Raw genomic sequence first — 24,447 nt, 5'->3', positions numbered from 1 at the left:
TGTAGGTGCAACACCCCTTTTTTTTAACTGACATTGTCAGGTTGCTGTTTCTGCGCATGCCCGAGCATCTCGGGCATGCGCAGAATGAGCCTTTCTGCTCAAGGAGAAAAATTTGCCAATCTCACAGATGAGCAGTGAGATCAGCAAATTTTTTTTTCATCTTACATCACCCAATCTCACACCTGGGTCGGGTGGCGTAGGATGAAGAACCAGTAAGAGAAGACCAAGATTCTCATGCTGGATATACATAGTATTTGATACATGTGGGTTTGTATTCTATTTAATAAATTGTGTTTTGGTCTTGAGAATTGTGTACATCATAACCATCAGCCTTTGTGAATGTTTTGTACAGCTGATTAGGCCTGAGCTGCCTAAAGGAATTTATACATATATACTTTTATGAATCCATAGCATTTAGTGGTTCTGCAAAAACATCTGAGATGCAATCTGTATTTAATTTTTAAACATTAGTTGTCTGTGGCTAAGCACTGAGCAGGGTGTCCGCTGTTCAGATAGTGAGGAGTTTAAATGACTATTGTAACAACAAAACAGTGGATCTGCCCTATTGTTAAGCAGGTAGCAGGTGGCTGTCAGGTGAAATTTATACCTACACATAATACATGCATATGCCTAAAAAAGCTTTGCCCACCTATATACATAAAATAAACCTGGGCAGGCTGGTACTGAAGAAACAGTCAATGTGATGGACAGTCAGCACCCAAAGGCAGAGCTTTTATCTGGAGTCAGAGCAGCTAAGTGCTTGTGATGTGCTAAGGCAGACAGTTTAATGAGCCCATGTTTGCCTACAGCGTAACTCATCAGCCCTATATCAGGCCAGGGACTGACAGGTCCTATTTTACACATTGCTAGACAGCCTGGAAAACAAAAATTGCAGGATAAATATTAGCAGTATGTCAGCAGATAACATTACGATTTACAATATTGCTACTTTCCTAACTTTTTAGATGTTCGGGTCTGCCTAGGGCAAAAGACAACTTGTAGATTGCCAGTTCACCAGCTCTTTGACTTCTACCTCTTGGCCAGTAGTTGGTTCTATTAGACTTGTCAGGACTCTTTTATGACAAATGTCACAGAGGAAAATATAGAAAATTGTGGAGCTTTTTTAACTATTCAGAAATGTTTATTCTTACATGTTTTTTTGCCATTGAAAATGTAGTGGTAAGATCCTATTGGTTATTAAAAGCTAACTGAGTCTGAGTTGCATTCATTGGGAAAAAAGACTCCAAAGTAATTTTATGTAAAATGCAGGTGCATTGTTTTGTATTAGACATCATGTAAATCATATCATAATGTATAAGTTGTAGGAGCAAAGTATATAAAAAATAAACACTTACCCTCTTATTTGGTACAGCAACATGCTAGACTTTTCATACCTACCTTCAAACCCATCCCAAGTTTTCATACTTTTCTTTCCCTTGCTGTCCTCTTGGATCCTGGTATCTTGTCTTGTTGCAGCCCTTAGCACATAATACATTCCACAGTACAGTGCAGTTCTTTTCCCAATAACCATCAGCCAATGGAAATGCTGTATGTGGTGTACCTTAACAACCATTGAGCCCCAATGCAAAGGTACACAGTGGGGATTGAGTATTAAGCAGGAATGCTCTTCCTACAAAAAAAATGGGGGCAAGCTGGTGTAGTGTATAATAACCCCAGAGTCCACAAATATTTCTTCTGCAGCAGCCTGTAAGCTGGGGCAAATCATATTATTCTAAATCTTTGAGGTGGAATTACCTGTTGTTTTTTTTTTTTTTTTACCAGAAAGGGCAACAAACAAGATAATTTAGTTCTCCTAAATTTATTTTGTATTGCTCTTTAAGATAAACCTAGGCATGATTTATGCCAAATTCATTCCATATCATTACATTGCTAAAATGTTTACTTTTTTCTGCTTAATCTGAAACTGAAATTTTTTTTCCATGTAATGAACTTGATTCTAATCAACATTATTTTAGCCATTTTAGTGAACCCTCCTCAGTAAAATGTATAAACTGCTGTAATCTGCATAGGAAAGTGACTGGAATGGATAGATAAACAAGATTTTGTTTTTATGAGAAAGGTCTAAAATCTCTGCATACAACCAATTAACACTTCCACAAGCTCTTCTTTAAACTGCAACTAAAATTGGTAAGGTTTCACTTTATTAGAGTTGTGTCTGTTCCCAGCCCCTCTACTTCATTGCTAAATGGCATCATATACCAGTTTTTGATGTAACTCCCACACATTCTCATGAGTGTTTATAATGTACACAGAGCCTTGCATTTGAAGCATAGCTGACTTCTGGGAATGAAAAAGATTGTGAACAGGCAGGTAAGCTTGGTATATTATAAAGGTGACATAGCCCTGTCTGCAATGAATAACCTGCCTGCTTGCAATGTTTAATTTTTTAAGCATAGCTCCCCTTTAACACTTGTTACAGGAACTCAGAAAGTACAGGGACTTTCATTGCTGTCTAAAATGCTATCTGCTTCTCTGATTTTAATGCTTTAGATTCACAGATCCCAAACATGCTGGAAATGAGTGTCAGATGGACAAAACTGGAGTTCTGTATTAAGTAGTCTGCCATTGGTGGCTAATCTACACCTCAACATTTAGTAGGATTAAAAGTCAAAGGAGAATACTGCAGTATAAACTCAAATTATGTGATAAGTAAAAATACAAAAAGTGCCAGGTACTCTTTAAGAAAACAAGTTCTTACTCTTCTCAGTAAAACATGCAGCAGAATTACCATACTATACCTATAGATACTCCCGTGCTGGATGTCACATCTGAGTTGTAATACTTTTTCCGTTACTATTTTCCCATCCTAATGATAAAAAGATAAACATAAAGGTTAAGTTCCTTACATATTAGTAATGATATTTTGGAATGTATAATTCATACGTTTTCCTGCTGGAAAACTGTGCATAGAACTGATTACCTAAGTAATATGTTTATAAACAAAGTAGATTCTTGCATTTGTTTTTAATTTGATTACCTTTATTCTTTGTCAACATAAAAAGTCTGATTATGAGAAAATGCTAATGGCACTGGATTTATTTTGTGAGCTGTGCAATGCGTCCTATGTATGCACTAATGGACCAAGCAGGAGCCTCTCTGACTGTTTACAGCCATAAATACACTTTGATGTTACCCCCTGTAGGGCTGTCTACATCATTGGCTGCAGTACAGGCCAAGCTGTAATCATTAGACTGAAAAATATGACTGATGAAAGGTTTCTGATTTGCCTATAGGGTGTAATTGTAATCATTGTAATCCAACTTGATTGTAACATTATTATTATCTGTTATCAATAACATCCTAACAATATTATTATCAGTAATTTGTCCTGGGTCCCAGGCACAGGTATACATACATTATCTCATATGGTAAAGCTCACATACCTAACAATTATAGAAAAGATGAGGTCACTCCTTGAATGAACCTACAAGTGTAAGAACTGACTCTGAAAACCAGGAATAAAGGCTCAAGAATGTAGGATTGTTGCATTATGGATTGTGTGTGTTATTGAAAACCACTTTATCTGTTTGTAGATGAGGTGAAAAAAGGTCTGATGGAGCAATCATTATGCTTTCTTATAAGAGCCCAACATGCCGTACAGGTGTAATTGGAAAATGTTTATTTATTTAGTTTATTAAGTGAGTTTTCTGCAAATAGTAAAAAATAAACAAACATCAGTTTATTGTTATAAAATATTTTTAAAAATAGAAACAGACCGTTAGGCTGGGTACACACGTGCAATAATTGTCGTTGGAAAGGACCTTTCATGATCCTTTCCAACAACAAAAGACTGGAAGATGCAAGAACGAGTTCTGTACATACAGCGCTGTTCTGTTGTATGGGGAGCGGGAGAACAACAGAGCGACACCCCACTGCGCTTTCTCCACTATACTTTTATTACGATCGTTCATCGTCCGTGGATCCGCCAGGATGGAATGACGGATGAGGAGCGATGTACACAGGCCAGATTCTCGTCACTAGCCCAGAGGCGATTATTGGATGAGAATCATCCGACATGTGTACCTTGCTTGATAAATATACCTGAGAGATCACACAGGTAGGAAAGGTTATTGCTGAAGAGACATCGCCTGTTCCTATTTGCAGTAGTGACCTGCCTGATCATATATTCTCAAATGTGGAATTTTAGTTCCACGTCTGTATCACCAGAAGCCACCACTCTTTTGGGTCAGTAGCAATCTTCTTTGGCCACTGGACAGCATGTTGTTACTCTTGTGCATGCAACTCATGCTGTGCACATTGTCCCCAGTGTCTGAGTCTATTCACCGTGGTGCCACATATGGATCTTGGCTCTACACTGCCTGGTGCATGCGCCAAAGACTTTTATATAATTATATATAAAAGTCTTTGCATGTCTCCTCTGCCAAAACCTCTGCTTCCTGGTGACTAAATGGATTTTTAGTTCTACTTTAATATCATTTGCAACTGTTGTCAGACTGCTTGGAGATGCTCGGTCTTTTGCCTTTAAATTGCTTAACTATCATTTCCTTTCTGATCACCTCCAGCAGCTTTCTTCACTTGCTTTCTCTGCACCATGTTCAGTGTGGAAAACACAATCATACCGCAGAACAGTGGAGTGAACATTTTTCTCCATTTACATAGGCTAAATGATTGATGGCATGATTGAAGATATGTGTGATAAATTAAATACCCAGTTTGAAAAATCACTAATTATTTATGATCTTTCCCAGGGGTTCCAACAAACCAACATTTTAGAATATCTCTGTAATATAATCAATACTGTATCTCTTTAAACACTTGCTTTGCTTTATTCATTGACAAAGGCATTCAGGTATACATAGGACACTTGTATCCCTGTGTAGTTTTCCTTGAGTTGAAATATTGCAGCCAGCAGGGAATTTCATGTTATAAAAACCTATTACATGTAATAAATCAAATCTAGGTGTGTGACATATGTCAATGCCAAGTCAATCTGTTTTGCAATTCTTCTACATCACGGACCTCATCCATGTAATCCCTTGAAATATCTCTGCATTCACAATAATGTTTTTCTCTCTTAAAACATTGTACTTGGCTTCAGTCTCATCTTTTAAATTATCTTTCTTCATCTCTTTTTCATTTGACCTAAGCAATCCCATAGAAATCTCCAGCTGCTTATTATACTTTCACATATAAAAACTCAACATCAGGCAGAAAAAAATAATAAAAAATTAATAATAAAAACTAACCTCTGGCAATTGGGTGCCAGTTACAATAGTATTCCAACAGAACTGCAAATCTTTACACAGGTCACATGTGTGTATTTCAGCTGTTAATTAGATTTAAGCAGTATGTTAGACATTAGGATAATATTAGTTGTTTCTTACCTGATGTTTTTTTAATGTTTTTATTGTGCACTATTTGTGGTTTGTGAGTAAGCTGAAAAAAGAAATGGATTAGTAACCTTTATCTTTTTAACTGACATTGCACATAATTGCCTTCATGTTCTTAACACTGTCCTTCTTTTCTTTTAGGTGTTGATGATATTGTAGCAATAATGATCCCAGAGCCAAAAGGAAAAGAAATAGCAAGCCTAATTGAAAAGAACCTAAACGTGACTATTTATATTACAATTGGAACTCGAAACTTACAAAAGTTTGTCAGTCGTACATCCGTGGTGTTTGTTTCCATATCTTTCATTGTCCTAATGATCATTTCACTGGCCTGGCTTGTGTTCTATTACATCCAGAGGTTCAGATATGCAAATGCTCGAGACAGAAATCAGGTAAGTTCTGTATTTTTAATACTTTAATACAGTTTTAACTTCTTGTTTCTTTTTGTAATTTAACTGTACATTTACTTTAATACACATCAAACATCTATTTAATGTTATTAAGGTTCATCAGTGCAAAATAACACAATATACATTGTGTAGAGCTGTCATCACATGAACATCAGAATGCATTTAGTAATGCATAATAATATTTGCATTGTTTCAAACAGCTTCATAATGACTACAATTAAGGTTATTTTAATTAGACAATTTTAGGGCACCTACAGATTACTGCACATATCCTTACATAGATTCCAGTTTACCCTGGGCCACAGATAAAAAACAGCAGTTATGCACATATTGGGCCTGATTTAATAAAGTTCTCCAAGGCTGGAGAGGATACACTTTCATTAGTAAAGCTGGGTTATCCAGCAAACCTGGAATAGATCTTGTCCCGGATTCAAAACATTTACCAGCAAATAAGCAAATTACTTAATCCACTCCAGGTCTGCTGGATTACCCAGCTTCACTGATGAAAGTGTATCCTCTCCATTCTTGGAGAGCTTTATTAAATCAGTCCCATTGAATCTAGTTTGTAAATATGTTCTGGCACACAAAGTGCTGCACCCATACCTAATGAGCTCACTTTTCCAGTAAGTGACCAATATTAAAGTATGGTAGTTCGTAAGGATGGTGCTATTTTTGCATAATTTTTAGCTAATTAAGATATTTGTAAACTGTTAACTAAATGTATGTTCAGGTACCATTAAAGCAGGGGTCACCAACCTTTTAAACCTCATGGACCACTAAATTCATAATTTTAAATCCCACGGACCATTATTATGATTCTTTTTTTAAAAGAATAATACATTTGTAAAATAATGATCTTCCTAATGGTGCCTGATGAGGACTGTGGAGGCTCTGATTCATTGATCAGCTCACGGTTAAGTGAAGTAATATTGATGTTACTGTTATCACTAGTTGCATTATCTTTGTAATTACTAAAAAAATGCTAAATATTTGTTTGCTTTTTCTCACTCAAAATGGGTTTATTTCATTCGAATCCAAGACCAAACAAAAAATTATAGTTATCAAAGTCAGACTATTTGATGCAATTAGGTATAACAGTGAAAGAAAATACACAGTAAGGTCACTCTTACCTAAAAGAGCATCTGAGAAATAAAATAAAATAACAGGATGAGAATTTTTTTTGCGGAGCGGGGTGACTGTTGTAATGGTTGAAACAATACTGAAGTGTACGGCTCGGCAACAGTTTCCTCAACTTCAGACTACACTGATGTCACACTGTGCCTTTCTTGTTTTTCTGTTTCTAGTAGAGTTCCTGAATTTAGTGCAATATAAAGGCAAAAAAATGTCATTCAGAATATAAGAATTTATTAGAATAATATTTTTGTTTTTTTTATTAATAAAACATAAAAATTGCGAATGTCCAAATTTTTCTGTGGACCACCAAAGTTTTTCACGGCCCACTGGTTGGCGACCACTGCATTAAACAGTTGTTTTTGTAAACCACTTACTTTTTTTTAGATTTTAGCTGAAGGCAGGAGAACTTTAAATGTTTGTATTTCAGCAAGTTTCACTAGATTTAGAAGAAAACAGATTAGGTTATGTGTTGTGTTAGCCATGGCTAAAAACAGCATTTTATCATTATTGGCATTGGTTTTCATTATAGGAGATGGGGGGATTGGCTTGGAGGACACTTCATGGTCTGGGAGTTGGGGTGTGGTTCGGAGGACAATTATTGGGTTAGGAGTTGGGGGGGTGGTTTAAAGCACACTCCATGGGCTATGGGTTGGGGGAGTGGCTTGGAGGACATGTCATGGGCTAGGAGTTGAGAGAGTGGCTTAGATGACACTTCATGGTCTGGGAGTTGGGGTGTGGTTCGGAGGACAATTATTGGGTTAGGAGTTGGGGGGGGGGTGGCTTAAAGCACACTCCATGGGCTATGGGTTGGAGGGGAGGCTTAGAGAACACGTCATGGGCTAGGAGTTGGAGGAGTGGCTTAGGGGAAACTTCATGGGCTAGAAGAAGTGGAAGGAAAGGCTTGGAATACAGGGTAGGAGTAGGCGTATGTCATGTTCTTCACCATTGGACATAGTGCTGACAAATAGATTTCAGGCAAGTTGTTCACTTCTAATCTTCTATATTATTGTTCTTTTAGATTGGCCAATGGTATTTCATCATGATTAGGTTTAATATGTATGAAAATGCATTTTACATTGTATAAATGCTATTATGAAAAGCATCTGAATCACTACTTTTTAGCTAGCAGGCATTATAGAGGACTGGAAATGTTTTATTATGTTATCTTTAAGTACATTTAATTCCCCACTATTAGGCAATAACTGACGTGCTAGCATAAAATCCATTTGCTTCCCTCGAATTTATCTAGCAGGCAATATGAAGAACTGAAACTTTTTATATAAAGGGTATATTTAGGTGAATTTAGCAACCTTTAGTTTTATTGTATTTAGTAGATATGTGGGATTTCAAAACATTCCAAAGAATTTTATACATAGTATGTTCTGTTTCTGTTACCAAACCCAATCCGGTTTATAGACAGATGTAAAGATAAAATTATATCCAGATGTGGAATGTGCAGTAAAAATTGCCATCAAGGTTTCATACTGGAAATGTTTTGGATGGTGTCATTTAATACTGAAAATAAGATACCCTCCCTTCTGTATTTAAAATGGAGAATGTTATAATATTTATCATGAAGGTTCTGATACACAGGGGTCTCTGTGTTTCTGTTGACATAGCTACACAAGGCAAGGTCTGTGTGTGAGGCTGTTTGTAACTGAACACAGCTTTATGGCTTAGTAAATTTAGCAAACCATGCTGGGAGAGAAAACCTCAATCATAACATGTACACTGCATGAACTTCACCAAAAGTTCTCTAATTCACTGATGTAGTGAAAATACCCATTTATCAAGTATAGACTGTGACAAGAATAGGCTGACACAAACATCACTGTCTTAAAGCAAGCTTGTAGTCAGTCCAGGTACAATAAATTGCTATTAAAGTCAGTTAAAGCAGAACTAAACTGGACAAAAAAAATCACACTTACCATATTCCCGCAGATCCCTCACAGTGATTGCACTGGAGAAGTCCTCGATTGGGTCGCGCACCGTCCTGAAACTCTTTTATTATTTTGGCGCCATCTTCAGCCTTCTTTTTTTCTTTTGGGTAGGTCACCCGATCTTACATTGCGCAGTCACGAGATCGGGTGACGTAGCCCGCTGTAAAAGGGAAAAAAGAGTGCCAATCTTACTGTGCATGTGTAAGATCAGCATCCCTTTCCCCTTAGTAATGGAAAATGCCCCTAAGAGGAGCTAAGAGCCTCCCGGGATGTGTGACATAGGTATCTCGGGAGGCTCTGCGTTCCTATTCATTCCTGAACGCCGCAGCGACCAAGACAGAAAGGGGCGGTGCTTCACAGTTGCAGTTAAAAGAAATGAATAATATTTTTACTTTATATAAAAGGGTTGTGTACTCTTTCCTGTAAAGTGAAAATCTGAGTTTAGGTATGCTTTAAATTGTTTTATAATATTGAACATGCATTAGTATATATATATTACATGCATGCACTAGTATATAAGGTAAATCTGTACAACTGCATTGTTAAATGTAGCCAAGATGCCCTGGGTCAAACTGTAGTTCTAGAGTTGGAATTTTCTCTTCTCACTTTTTGTCTTACGGCTTTCAAATGAATTTCAACATATAAGTATAGCTAAAAAGTTACAGCTTATATTTATTGTGAATGCTACTTATGTGTCTGCTTGGTTCTCCAAATAAAACTATTGTTATCCACATGCTTAAGTGTAAATTAGATATTAAATAAACATCTTAATGCTAGGCCAGAGGTGGACAAATTGGTTGTCATGGTGAATCCATGTGCATGCTAACTAACATGCTTAAAGTAGAAATTTGGTCAATATGTAAAAACTAATATTTATTATTTTAGTTAAAGAAATTAGGATTTTCTGATTTCCCCAGGTCAAAAAAACTTACCTGTCACCCACAGTCTAAGAAAAGTTTGACAACATTACCTCATTTTTAAAATTTGAAGACAGCTGTCTTCCTCTCCCTCCTCTGCCTGCACAAACTAAAGTGCCAAACTTATTACCTCTTATAGTCAATGCTTCATTTTGTCTAAATTGGATTGACTATATTGGATGTGGACTGAATGTGCAAGGATAGCCTGAAGGTTTCTGGGTAGGTTTCTTTTCAGCTTCTGTTTAACTGCAGATTCAGAGCCGTTGGTGTTGTTTCAGCATGGTGTTGTCTCTTAAGACTCACTTAGTGAATAGGCTGAACATTGAGACTTACCCTAACTAGTTTGGTTGCCAGGCCCTTTTATTTATTGTTCTTTTGTGGTTGAGGTTAGCACTGTTGCTTCTTGCTGGCATCAGTGTCTTTTTGGCCCCGTTACTCTCCGAAATTATGAGCCAAATAACCTACTAACTTGCATATGTTACAAACTTACTAACCCTCTCCTGTAGACTCTATCTGTTTTACCCTTTGTGCCATCAGCCTCAGATACACAGTTTGATTCAAAGTTGCTCTAGTCCTGGACTGACAAGCATTTCTTAGAGGAGTCACCATCTTCTGCAATTGCTCTTCATGAAATGAGACTGTTTCGACTCCTATTAATACAAAACAACTGCAAATCTAGACAGAAATGGACAGAATTAGTCTGTTGCTTCACCTGGGATATTTTTAGTTTTGAGTGGTTTAAAAATCTAAAGACTACAATAACTAAATTAGTTTGCCACCTTAGTGAGAGCAAAAATTGTTTATGCCCTCTGTGGATCTGGAAGTGTCAAACCCTAACAGTGTGCTTACTATTCCAATAGAGATTGCAACTGTCCATAAGCACCCAGGCCATAAGTGATCGGAAGGCCTTTCCAAGGCATTCATGCTGGTGGGCCCAGCCCTTTATCCAATGCAGGCTGTGACTTTAAAGTTTGAGCATATAACAATTTTACATATGCCTAAGTAAAGTTAACTGCTTCTAAAGGAATTTATACCCTGCATCTTTTCTCATCAGACACTAAAAGCACACCAGATAGTTATAGTTACCAGACCCCTATTCAAGAATTGGTTTGTATCCATTTAGTGAGGGTTTTTTTGCAAAAACGGTCTGTCACTACAGTGAATCTTTCAATATCCTGGCTAACAGGGTCCATACTATTAAGATAGAGAACATGTCTGTCTTTAAAAAACTGACCAAAGGGTGGTTAGAATCCCCTTCTAGAGCTTTGTTCATGACGGTAGGCCTTGCTCTTTATGTAATTCAGGCTGGGACCTTACTTTGACAAACGATGTTTGACTGGTCAAAATCCCCTAAAACTCCTTCTGCGATTGAGCTATCACTTATAAAATATCTCAAGCAGATGTCTATTGTGTTACATTTCAGCTGTGACAGTATGGTAGACACCTCACATGTCTCACACCTGTTTATATAAAAAGAGCACTTCGGCTAAATCGGTGGACTGTGGAAACTTTTTGAAAAAAATGTTTGACCCCTATAGCTTTCTGAATATATTGACTGTTCAGATCAGCTCATGACAACACTATTAAGGAAGCTACTCAGCTAAAGAAGCCTAAAGAACAGACTTCAAAGTTCTCTCCACTTCTCAGACTACCATAACTTGGCTCCCTATTCATCTGTAAAGTCTTACATTCAGATACTTAGGGTATCTCTCTCTTTTCTGATCTGGTTTCTCCCCTTTAATAACTTTCTGTATGACTGCACCTATAAGCATATCCTCATTGAGCCCTTTTGGTTCAATCATTGTGTCATTTCCCCCCTTCTTGTAGCAGAATGTTTTTCAGGGGTTTTGTGCCAACCTGTTTATTGATTCCTAGCCCAAAGGAGACATTCACCCGTATCTCGATATTACAACTCTAAATTACTTTTTTTTCAGTCCTAAAAATTATGCATGTAATCTAACAAATTATTCATCCTCTCCCATCAACCTGGAAGACTTTCTGGCTTGTGTGGACATCAAATATGCTTGCTTGCATCATAAATTGCACATTTTTTTCCAGCACAACAGTGATTACTAAATTTTGCTCAGAGGCCCCCATCAGTTTGTGGCCATGCCCTTTGACCTCTCATCTAAATCTAAAGTGTTTACCTATATTTCCAATTTAGCTCCTATACTAAACCTAACTTCATTCTAATAGCATTCCCCTACTTAAACACTTAATTAGGCAACCTCTTGTTGAGGAAACAGTTGTCACAGACTATTTCAGGCAATGCAAAGTTGACTGTACAGATACTACAATTATTCAGATGGATTATTCTGAACCTTCAGAAATCATCATTATGGCTGACTAATTGTGTGGATTATCTTGGTCTAGTAATCCTGAACACAGCTCTGGCCGGAGTATTTCTTTCAAAAGGAGAAACTTCAGAAACCCGCATGTCAGAATTGAACTTTCCAGCCCTGGAGCCACTCAACTCCTTGCTTCTGCAGGATTGTTAAGCCTCTGATGATAGCCTCTTTCAAGGTAGTTGGATTTGTCCGGTTTGACTACAGACTTCTACAACCCAACAATGGGTCATCTTGGGACAACTGATTCCTTTTTTGTAATCTCAGGTGCACCCCATACATTTTCCAATTTTGGTGTCAGGGGCTGAGTTTCATCTTTTCCAGTTAAGTCATTTTCTACCAGAAGTGCTACTTGGGTGATTTGGCATTAAGCAAGATTTTTAAGGCTGCCACTCATTCTTCTGTTCACCAAAGCTGCAGACAGTTCCGACAGTTCCTAGTTCTTAGTTGTTGTATTTTCTGGGGGGCTATTAGAGCTAATAGCTTCTAGTGTTAATTACAATTAATAATGCTGCTAGTGAGTTGTCAGTGGGAAAATTTGGCAGGATGGCATGAGCTGGAAGGCACAGCAGAGCTACAAAAACAATGTCCACATTTTCTTTTATTACATATTGTACAATAAATGGTCTGTACTGGTTTGGTATATTAAAATTGACATACCTGGTACAAAAAACACCTGCTTTATCTATGTTATGTTTAAGAAACAACAAGAATTTAGTGATAGATCTTTAAAGTGACATATCCTATTAATAGCCCACCGGTGGCAAATAACACCTACTTATATACGCCTACTTACCTCTCTTTGCAGGGCAGTAGAGCCTTTAGGCATGGGGGAGCATGTGACCTCAGGTCAGGAATTAAAAGGCAATTGTCAGGACCAATCACATAGAAATGGGAAGTTGGCCCATGACATTCTCCACCTTGGAAGGGGGAGCTATCAGGATGCACTGTCCCTTTGTTCTGAATGGGCAGTATCTCCTTAAGTATGTCTAGTACCTTACATTCTGGTCTGTCTTTTCTCCATGGGGCAGAAGAAGAATATGTACAACTGCATCAAATTTCAGCATGATAATTATTTGTTTTTTTCTTTGTAAAACCTATCCTAAAGAAATAAGCAATTTGAAGTAAAAATTAGTCACTTCGGTTAAAGTGTGCTTTAGTCCATGCTTTACAAGTAAATTACTCACTGTGCCTTAGAGTTCTATGTTATAGCTTTGTTTACTTTTATTAAGATGTCATTGCCAATATATCATTGAAGAGCCTATGAATTAAACCCTTTTGAGTTTTTATGTTTTCCTTCTTTATTTGGGGTACCTGTTGCCTTGTGTAGCAACACTAAATACTGATTTTCTTTATTCTGTGCTTCTTTTCTAGCAGCCCCACGTGGCTTCATTATTTCATTAAATCTGTTTTCTCACACTGTCCTTTGACCCATTTGACAGAAATCCAGGCACTTGCAGACTTCCTAATAATTCAACACTCTCTCTAGGGTTTTTTCAGCGGAATCCGTTTTCTCTTCTAACTACTTATTTGTTATTTCAAGCACACGTGCTATGATTTTCACTGGTTGCTTTCCACTGGGATGAATCTGCCAGAAGCTTATGCTGATTTACTCAGAATCTAGCAGTGTGTTTAAGGAGCAGATATTTTCATGTGAGATGACTTAATTATTTTCAATAATTGTTTGCAGTACATTTTTTACCAACTAGTTCTCAATAGTGAGAAAAAACGACTGCATACCAGTGATAAATGTATACAATATTCAAGTCTAGTGTGAACATGCCTTTGGTACTGGGAAGAACCTTTTGATTTTTAGTTACTTTTCTCTATACCCCCAGCTGACTGAGCTCATATTTACGCAGTACTAAAATTGATGCACCCTTGACCTTACAGCCATTTGTGCTGGTTATGCTCATGTATAGAAACATTGTGGAGAATAATTGACTCCCAAAATAAGCAAATTATGTGAACAGATCTTACATGTAACCCGTATTCAAATGTAAGTTTGTTGTCTCAGTAGATACATAAAGTCTTTGCTTCTTGTATTCACTGGACTGGATAAGGTTTTCATACATTCTATGCAACGCTTGTTTGATAAAATAGAAAACACCTAATAAACACTAAAAATCTTTCACTACATGTTTTATATTTTCTGCCAAAAGCTGTTATTATAGTGGCTTTCTTTATTTGTTGGATGTAACATGGACCCAACCCGTGGTTGGATGAGGTTAAGTAAGCTAAAATACTCTGTGTAAATGAATGGTTGCTAGCTTTATTCGACTCACTTCCTGTGGGCCAAAACTTTTATGGAAGTTAAAGGAAGAAAGTAAGAGGCTCCCTTTTTAGGTTTTTGCTAAATTAAGTATTAAAATCCACAACAGAAATGTGATTTTCATCTTACAGCAGCAATATATTTTCATTTATTCTAGTGCTTACGTCTCTCCAAATGTCATACCATGGAAAGTTAGTATTAAACACCGATGTCTGAACGTGTCCTACTGAAATTTTTTTTTACCCAGAGTAGTTAGCGTTTCAATATTTACTTTTCCTGCGATCTTGGGGAAAATCATCATATTGAAATGACTTGCCTTACAATTACATTGAAATACAGCAGTTACAGGATGAAACAGGCCATTATCTGTTACGTCATAAACTTTCCCAATGCATTGTGAAGCAAGTTGTTCATTTAATAGCAATCATAAGGAGTGAGCTGTATTGTCTGGCTTTTTGATGAATGTCTGTTGCTGAAAAACTCTCAGGCTTGTAATATACTATGCATTTTGTTCCCCTGATTCATTTTTCCTTGAATACAGTGGAAACTCAAAGGCATATCAATGCCTGTCAAGGTGTTGTGTGCCTTTCTGCATATTTTCAACATGCGTTGCAGTGTATTAAACAATAGGATTCATCCTAACCGCCATTGGGTTTAGAAAACTCATTAAGCCAAAAATGCATTTGTGTAATCCAACCTAAACATTGATAGGTCCTGTAAAAGGGAACTATTATTATGAAGGTGTAACATAGGGTCTATTAATGCACTACACTGATCCTAATGGGTTCTTTTCTGTGTTCCAGTTAATGAGATTTCCCTTCACTTTTTGTTGCCATTGGTAGGAAAGAATCTTTCCAACAGGAATTCATATAAAATATGTGGTGGAGTTAGGAAAGGTGAAAAACTTTGTTATTTTGTTCCCATGGCTAGATATCAATACTCTCTTTGCCCCTACTAATTCAGAAATAAAAAAAGCTTTTGCTGGAGTGCTACTGTAAACCTGATCGTCCAGAGAGGATTTTGACATTACATCGACAGAGCAAAATAATCACCCACATGTTTAGATAGTTAAAATATGGTGTTACCTTAATAGTTTAAGATTGATGCTTTTGTTGCACATACATGTCCCATAATTTACTAAACAATCACCTACAGTAGGTTTTCATAAATTTCCTCTTTTTTTGATTGAAAATGTTAACATTTTATCAAAAACAACACAATAGTGATTTTTCTCCTATGTGTGCAGTACTCATACAAAGCCACACCAATCTGATATAATCGGAGTAGATTTGGTTAAAAGATAGAATAAACAAAGATTGGCATCTGTCTCAATATGTTAGTTGTAACATGAATCTACAGTGGGTAGAGATGGCAAATGGAAATTAAAGGACATCTTTTACCTAGACAGACATACCTTTTCTCATAGTCATTGGTCTGCCCATGTATAACCTACAGATGGCTTAATGTTAGTCACTTTCTTCATTAGGAGAACTTATTTGTAACAATAACTGATCATGTGTGGAACACAACATGAGCTAACCAGATTGTCTTGGCCAGTTACTGAGCTTATTCTGTATGCCTAAAAAAGTTCAGCGGCCTTTATTTTTAGGTAATAATAAAAGTAACTGTAGTCTCACTTAAAAAGTGTTCTCCCCAACCCCTTTTAGATGGGCGCACCACCCTGCACTATTTAGTAACCAGCTGGCTGTTTTTGGGTGGTTACTGAAGAGTTCACAAGACTGCCACCATCCTACAGCTTCTTCCCACCCAGCTTAAAAAAACTTTCTGGGTTGAACACTGTATGGTGTGCAACAGTCTTGATGCACTAGTAAATTAGTGAGGTAGTAATATACTGAAGTCACTACTTCTGACAACATACTCCTTCATTCTGTACAGAGAAGAAAGGAGAATATAGAACCTATATTTTTATTCACTGGATCGTTGATAAGTCTGTCAAATGGCTAATCAGTGCTTTTTTGTGCTTCTGAAAACATCTGCTCTTACAAGCACAAATTTCCATTGGATTTGCTTAGTCATTATTATTACCCATTAGTTCTATGGATAACAAAGGTTCCTAAAGTGATTGGACCCCAAGGACTAAATTCAGCCTGGGGGAGCTGAGGCACCGCCTTTGTCAACTCAGTTTGTTGAAGTAATAAAGAAATTGCTTCAAGAACAGAGTCAAGGGAAGGGAACAAAGTTATAAATAATGTGAATATGGTTACATATTTCTTTCAGTTCTTGTATGCCATCAGTTGTCATTTAGTGGCAATTTTTTTAGTTTGTTTCTCCATCATGTGTTTAATAAAGAGTAACGTACAGCTGATATTATTATTATGGAAAAATAAATCAATTATAAGCTATAGTCATGACCAAAACGTTCACCCAAAATAACCTATTTCAGATGAAGGTAGTTTTCGAGTTACATTTGGATTCTTTTCCTGGAAATGCTTGCAATTTTTCTAAGTTAATAGCAATAAAAGAGTGTTCTCTATTAAATGTGCCAACATCGTTCAAATTGCAGTGAAAAAGTGTTTCCTGTGCTTGCCCGTAATTGTTTTTGTATAGCTGTAGAGCCAACAGTCAAACGCTCTGTAATTGGCAGTTAAACATGTTATTCTGTGTTCTTCAGCATCCAGGAATTGCTCAGGACAGTATGTTTGGATAGTTATGTCCTAGCTGGGTTGTTTCACTACTGGTGACCGTGGAAGACTTTTCTTATAAGTATGATAAGATAATTTACAACATTAAAGTGTAACACTTAAGATAAAAATACATGTACTATTTTTGAACATAAAAAAGATGGCACCTAGGTACCTTGTTCACAACTGTTCACTTCAGTTTATCTTGCCATCCATTAGCGTATCCCTGTGTGTCGCAAGGAATGTCCAGAAATATCGGATGTAGCAGCTGTATGTAGAATAGACAGCTGAATATTATTCCTATTTTTTAATGGTGTCTTAATTTTTATTTCAATATTTTTAGTTTGAAGAAAATAGTCAGGGGGAGGGGTACAGGAACAGTACAAGAAAACCAATTACAGCATAAAAAGTACAAAGTACAAATTACCACATCAGGGCGGAGCCTGAGATGATGCACAATGGTCAATCCACAGATTCCAGGTGAGTTCATATGCATGGGGGTATCCTTGAGAATGTAAGTTTGTCATTGATTATTATCCAGTTGAGTTTGATTGTTAACGGAACAGGGAAGATGTTAGATGATTTCCAAGCTTTGGCTTGTGAAATTCTGGCAGCCAACAGCATAATGTTGCATACCTTTTTTGGGTATTTCGGTAGGGATATTTCCAGTCTGTTTTCCGGAGTGATTGAGATAAGCTGGAAGTCTCTCATTCAATATGCCTGTGCCAACAGGCATGACCACAAGGGTTCTTTAATTTTTTTTTTTAATTCTTTTCTTAGTAACAGGTAACTTTTAGGTGGAAGGCATCAGAGATTTGGAATTAGTAGATAAAGTAATATACTGTAGGTATGAATGTGAATATAATGTAAACACCTTTTAGTGCCTTTTCATGCATATGTGTATGTATATGCTGTTACATGTTTTTTGTTACTGAGTGCAGTGTGTCTTTTAAATATGGTTTTGTTTTATCCATATGTTGAAAGGTGAGGCTGAAATCTACAGTAATGAGATTTTCCATACTACAGGTGCTCTGTAAACACACAACAATGCAATACATTGTATTTCAATATGCCTAAAGCTACGTACACACTTCCAATTATTATCGTTTGTAAACGAACGACCCTGCACGATATCTGCGAACGATCGTATAGCACCGATCCTGTACATACAGATAACGACACGATCGTTCAAAGATATTGTACACACGTATATATACACACAGTATATATGAATATATATATATATATATGAATGAATATATATATATATATATATATATATATATATATATACACACACATACACTCACATACACAAAACAGCCTGTATCGATCAAATGTTCGTTCATCGCGCATGCTCAGAACATGCACGATCACTGAACGACCGTACACGATAGATGATCAACGATCGTCGTCCAATCCGATCCTCCGGTCCGGTCGTTCATTTCCATTGACTATCCTCGTTCGTCCGCGTCGTTGGTTACTTTTTTTACAAACTATTTTTGGCCAATCGGTCGTTCGTTCGTCGTTCATTTCTAACGATAAAAATTGGACGTGTGTACGCAGCTTAAGTTTTGTGTAAGTGCACAAATTATTTTTATTCTACTTGTATTTAAAAAAAAAAAAAAAACATACAAACTGCATGTGAACTAGCCACATTGTAATGAGCGGGCTAGCAATTTGAAAGACATTTGCATGCAGTAAAATGGAAATGTAAAAGATGCAAATTTTTGCTCTAATTTTTTGGGGGAAAAACAACAGGTTGAAACTTTTCTACTTTAGGTGTTCTTTGACAGTCCATGACAGGTAGGAGAAATCGGGAGTCAGGCTAAATTTAAACAACTCGATGGTTTCCCCAAATAAGAGCACAGTCTAATTTATTCAGTAACGTGCGCAATAAATGATTAGTGATTTGCCTTTCACATAATCGGTTAGTTGAATAGAATATTTACACAATATATTAAGTAAAGATTTTCAGCTTTTTTTAATATATCAGCCCAGATGCCTAAGTGTACCTTGCAAATGCTACACAAAAAAGACATCTGTATTCTGGGTCGTGCAGAATCACAACTTTAACAAACAGATTCACCACCTTTGTCTCTATTTTGAGAGTTCATTATGCTTAAATGGGAATGCCATTGAGTTTTGACACACTTTAGTCTCTTTTTGTGAAGAGTGCATGCTGAGGACTAATAATAAGACTGTTTTGATTACTTCCTGTCACCGCTGGAAAGATCCAGATTCTGAACACAATGTTCCCAGCCTTGTCTTTTAGCACCTTGAAGTGTTGGCTGTTTTAGAAAAATGTCTACAGATGAGGAAGGAGCCTGCTGTTTGTCATTATTCAGCGGTCCTTGTATATAATAGATTGGCCACATTTGTTGTTTCTTTGTGGAACATTTTGTGGTCTTTAGTCAAACCAGAGTTCATTGTACCTGGAACTGCTGTGAACCTCATTTTCTTTTTCTGAAAAGAAACAAAGAGACGTGACTAAAGTTTCCTCATTTAATTTTTTTTTCTTAAACTTGTGTTCCATATGTATAGAGATTTATATATATGTGTGTGTGTATATATATATATATATATATATGTATATATTTATTACAGGCTATTATCATTTACAGGGGTAGTTTAGTGCAGATACAAATTTAGCCAATTGTTTTAGTATCCTCCCACTTCATCCTATATTGGTATAGAGACAATAGCAGAATAAAACCTAATCCCACTGCTCACGTTTCCTGTGTTCATGGACATGTGATATGATAACATGCAGGTGATACTTGACTTTGCAGTGTTGTAGGTTTATGATCTGCATCCTCACTGTGTATAGAAGTATTAATGACCTACTGGCCTATAATATTCTTGTACCATGAAAAGTGTAAGATGTCATAAAATCATAATGTCTTCCCTTAATTGTAATTTAGTTTTTATAAATCAGAAAATATAAATTCTTCTTGTGCAGTGCTGTTCCTTCTTTTCCATGACAGACAGTTGGGAATGAATAACTCTAATTTCTCTTATAAACTATTGGCAGCACCATAGGTATCTACATCTCTTAGCCATCTGTCTTCCTAATGTGAGGTATGAATGAACATATTGTGATCTTATCAGGAGTTAATAAATCATAGAGTTGTATGTAAAAGTAAAACTATTCCAGAGCACCTAAACCTCACAATATTCTCAGTTTACTGAATGTCTGATATTTGCTACAATGGACGCCTTTACAATACAGACTGTGAATAAGTAAGAAAACTATAAGTGATGTGTAACTTCCTTATTCCTTATGTATCCCTTATTCCTTATGTTGCATTTTGTGTGTTTTAGAGGCGGCTTGGGGATGCTGCAAAAAAAGCCATCAGCAAATTGCAAGTCCGAACTATAAAAAAGGGAGATAAGGTAAGTGACACATATATCTGTTTACCTTTCATTTGTGTTTTGGGTGGAATCTAGTGGACTAAAGCTACGTACACACTTCCAATTATTATCGTCGGAAAACGAACGACGAACGTTTCTGCACGATATATATGAACGATTGTATAGCACCGATACTGCACATAGAGGTAACGACACGATCGTTCGTAGATATTGTACACACAATAGATACGATCGTTTAAGCGATAGAGGAACAGTGAGGCGGGTGTACGCGCATACTCGAGTCCGGACCGCGGTAATCCGCGATCGCTGTTCGCGCTTCCAGCGATCGCGGATTTCAATGATGAATCAGGGGCATTGGGCCTGATTGATTAAAGCTTTCCAAAGCTGGAGAGGATACACTTTCATCAGTGAAGGTGGGTGATCCAGCAAACCTGGAAACCAGGTCCAGGATTTTAACCATTTGCTAACAAAAATCAAATGACTTAGGAAATCTTTTCCAGGCTTGCTCCAGGAGAGCTTTAATAAATCAGGCCTATTGATGATATTGGCAACTCTCTAAAAGAAAATTCCCCTACTCCAGAAAAAGTTCCTTCATGTTGTGTCTATAGGAAAGAAGTGAAGAGGAATCTGGGAAAATGGGGCACAGATGACAAACAAAATCCCTATAGGACTTTTTACATTATTGATTCAAAAATAAAAAAATACCCCTGAATTAAAAAAAATAATACCCTGAACAAAATATTGTGTGATCTTTCATCCAATCAGCTTTCTAATCCAATATTTTTTTTAGAAAGGAAGATGGAAGTTAAAAACAGATTTTACACAAGTGCACTTGTGCCAAAAAGATTCATTGTGGGATTTTGTTTTCTTCTGACAGCAACCGAAGCTTCTAACTCTAATATGGAGCTTCCAGTTGCAGGATACCAGGTTCTCATTAAAAAATAAACAATTTTTACATAACAGTAGCTCTAGTTGTAGAAATTTTCTTACATTTTGGAAACTTTTTTAGTCATTCAAAAATCACATGAGAAGTGAATTGTGAACTTAAGCTTTACCCTTATATAATATAATAATATATAGATAATAATTCTCTGCACACTGAGACTTTCACATAACACACATTGTAAGCTGCAGCAGGTATCCTGTGCCAACCAAATTTCCTTGTGGATTAACAGTATCATCCAGCCCACTCCTCCCCATCTGTGCTGTTCTGGTCCTCCTCTTTCAGCATCATGTGGCAGTGTTGCATAAAGTGCTCTGCATACAAATGCAGTCTGTCCGGGTAGGCCTGTGTGCAGATATAGTGTGTGAAAGGCAGTGCCGTGTGCTGAGAAATCCCCTGTCCTTGCTAATGATTACTATTTTACTGTTATTGTGTGTATTCCACACAGACTTCTGCTAAAAATACAATCAGTAGAGTCACAAAGCAGTTCAGTGAGTCGTGGTATTACAGGGTTGTATCTCCTGTACTAACAATGTACCTGTACAGCCACAGACATAATACAAAGGAGGTATAAGATATAATGTGCTGTCAGCAGTGGCTTAAGGGAACCGATAACAAATGTTAATGAAAAACTATACTAGATTAGAATAGGGAGAGGGATGTATGGGCAGGTTTTTAGTGTGTCCATTCAGTGTTAATGCAGGAGAGAGTGTTGTTGTAATTTTAGTAAATGGGAGAGATGAAGGTGTGAGAGCAGTAGAGAAATCCATCCCTGTATTCCCTGCACTGACACATCCCTATAACTGGTCACAGAGGCTTTAGTGACATCATGGGGGCTAAGAAGAAACGTTACACAGTACACAATCAAGGTAAATAAAAAAGTAGAAAGGGACATTGCACATTCACAGGAGAGGTGGTTTGAGGGTACATTTAAGGTGCTGAGTTTAGTATTATTTAAAAATAGAAAAAAATGTATAAAGTACAATAACACACATTCCCTGAGTCATAGAGAATTATTCTCCAGGCTTTTTAATTGCCCTGGCTTGCTTTTTTTTTATTTTTTGTCTACCCTAACAATTACAATCTATTATGTCTTCACAAGAAATTGACTTTTAAATGTCTTAGTAAATTGTTCAAATTGGAGTTGATTGAAGAGTAGGCTTAAGGAGGTAAAATATATGTGCTGCCTAGAGCAACAATAAAAATTTTCAATGGAAAAATAACAGATTTGCTTGGTCGCTGTGGATACAATCTTGTGTATTTCCTTCCATCCAGCATTTATCAATGAGCCCTGGAATGTATTATATGGTTTAAATAACGAGTAAACAAAAGGCAAAAAGTGAATTGGCTGTATATAACAAAAAGCCATGCATATATCTTTTCTTAGCATTGTGCTTGTTTTGTAAATGTTGGATTGTATAAAATGTTGGTATTGCATCAATAACCTTTGTATATTACTTAGGTAAAGAAGGGTGCACTGAACTAAGTTTTTTTAACTGTTGTCTTTCCGTTGCTGTCTTTCCAACAGGAAACAGAGCCAGATTTTGACAACTGTGCTGTATGCATTGAAGGATACAAACCCAATGATGTTGTTAGAGTCTTGCCATGCCGGTGAGTTCATTTATCGTTGCCATAGTTCTTAGCAGCTTGTGTAAAAAAAAAAAAAACGCCAAACTAGACTTCTAAGCACTCCCAATGGCACACTCACAGGTTAGCTGAGCTCCTTTACAGCACTGGACCACCCTGCCAAGTTTTCAAAGTCCCTCCTCCCTATTCCTTGTGAAAAGGATGGTTCCTGGCTCAGGGCAGCCTCTTGCCCAGAGTTACTTAGGCCTTGGAGGATAATTTGAGCTGTACTGATCACTACCAACACTTGACATCCTGATTTAGGCAGATGTCATATTTAAAGTCTCAACATTCATCCTTTGCTAGATGCCCCCAGTTTTTTTTTTGTTTCTGCCTTTTCATTTGTTTTCAGGTAGGGTCCTAGGTCCACCACTCACTTGCTTCTCATTCCAGTCCTTTTCTTTTGTTCTTCATTATAGCTTTCCTTTTATCCGCTTTCTTTTTGTAGACCCACATCTGCTTTGCAAGCACAGAAGCTATGGCATAGGTAGGGGTTTGTCTTTTGTTAGCAGCAGTCTTTTGTTGAAAGGAGTGCCTAATCCTGGCTTTCTGTTTGTAGGGATTAAACCCCTCATAGAAAGCATTCAAGGAAATAAAGGCATGTTTTCTCTCCTGAAATAGATTGCTATCCCCATTCGTGCAATCAAGGAGCAGGGAAAAGGTCTCTCACTCTGTCCAGAAGTTGTGCCAGTGACCAACCAGCTAGAGGAGCCCAAGTGGTATGTGAAGCTTGCTTTAATGAGGCAAGTAGAGAAGAAGAAGATGAATTCCAAGAAGTTACGGCAAATGTTGATTCGGCCGTAGCCAAAGAAATGCAGAGGTTTACCAAGTCGAACACTTTAAGAAGAGGTCTAAAATTGGATAGAAAAAAATTCCTATTAGAGCCCCTGCAGGCTATGGATACTTCAGATACTAATTCAGCAAGTCTGCATTCTTCAATTCTATACTTGTGGCTCCCACTATTAAAGCCATAAGAGAAACAATGTAGTGGGAAGACACAAGCTCCGCACCACCTAAAAAAATAAGAATAACTGACATTTCCTCCAATTAATGAAATGAGGAAGCTTGTTGAAGAGAAGTGGCAGAAACCAGATAGAAAATTCAATTCACAGAATATCACCAATCAGGGTGAAGCAAGGAGCTCTCCTGAGAGCCTTGTCACTGATTTCTCCATGTTCGGAGGGGTATCTTCAGGATCTAATAGCTTTGTGCCTGCTAGACTTGACAATGCTGGATTGGTTGAGTCTCCAGTTCAAGGTGACTGCCTGTTTGTTGAAAGGTGAAAGCTCTTAGTCTGGGGGGGGGGGGTTCTCCAGCTGTAGCACTTTGCTAAGTAAACAGCTCCTCCGGACACGTCTGTCCTCTTCGGTGTCCAGCCGGCGAGTGCAGAGACGATCACCGGGGTTTCCCGGTGACGTCACTGCGTGCGTCGGCGCGGGAGGGAGGCGGGGCGGCAAATTCAAAATTTTGC

At 37.3% G+C, this 24,447-nt stretch overlaps 1 protein-coding gene across 1 annotated transcript in view; it reads left to right on the top strand.

Annotated features, from left to right (window-relative positions):
* The window catches only part of RNF150 (ring finger protein 150), a 72,847-nt gene that overhangs the window by 25,952 nt on the left and 22,448 nt on the right, over positions 1 to 24,447 (top strand). The window contains exons 2-4 of the mRNA XM_072405858.1: positions 5,514 to 5,764; positions 20,357 to 20,428; positions 22,879 to 22,961. Coding sequence (XP_072261959.1) covers positions 5,514 to 5,764; positions 20,357 to 20,428; positions 22,879 to 22,961 — 406 coding nt within the window. The remainder of the gene's footprint in view (positions 1 to 5,513; positions 5,765 to 20,356; positions 20,429 to 22,878; positions 22,962 to 24,447) is intronic.

Source organism: Pyxicephalus adspersus, chromosome 3 (genome assembly GCF_032062135.1).
Source record: "Pyxicephalus adspersus chromosome 3, UCB_Pads_2.0, whole genome shotgun sequence".
In the NCBI taxonomy this organism is placed as follows: domain Eukaryota; kingdom Metazoa; phylum Chordata; class Amphibia; order Anura; family Pyxicephalidae; genus Pyxicephalus; species Pyxicephalus adspersus.
The sequence above is the reverse complement of the archived record's forward strand: the minus strand, read 5'-3'. Positions and strand labels throughout refer to the sequence as shown.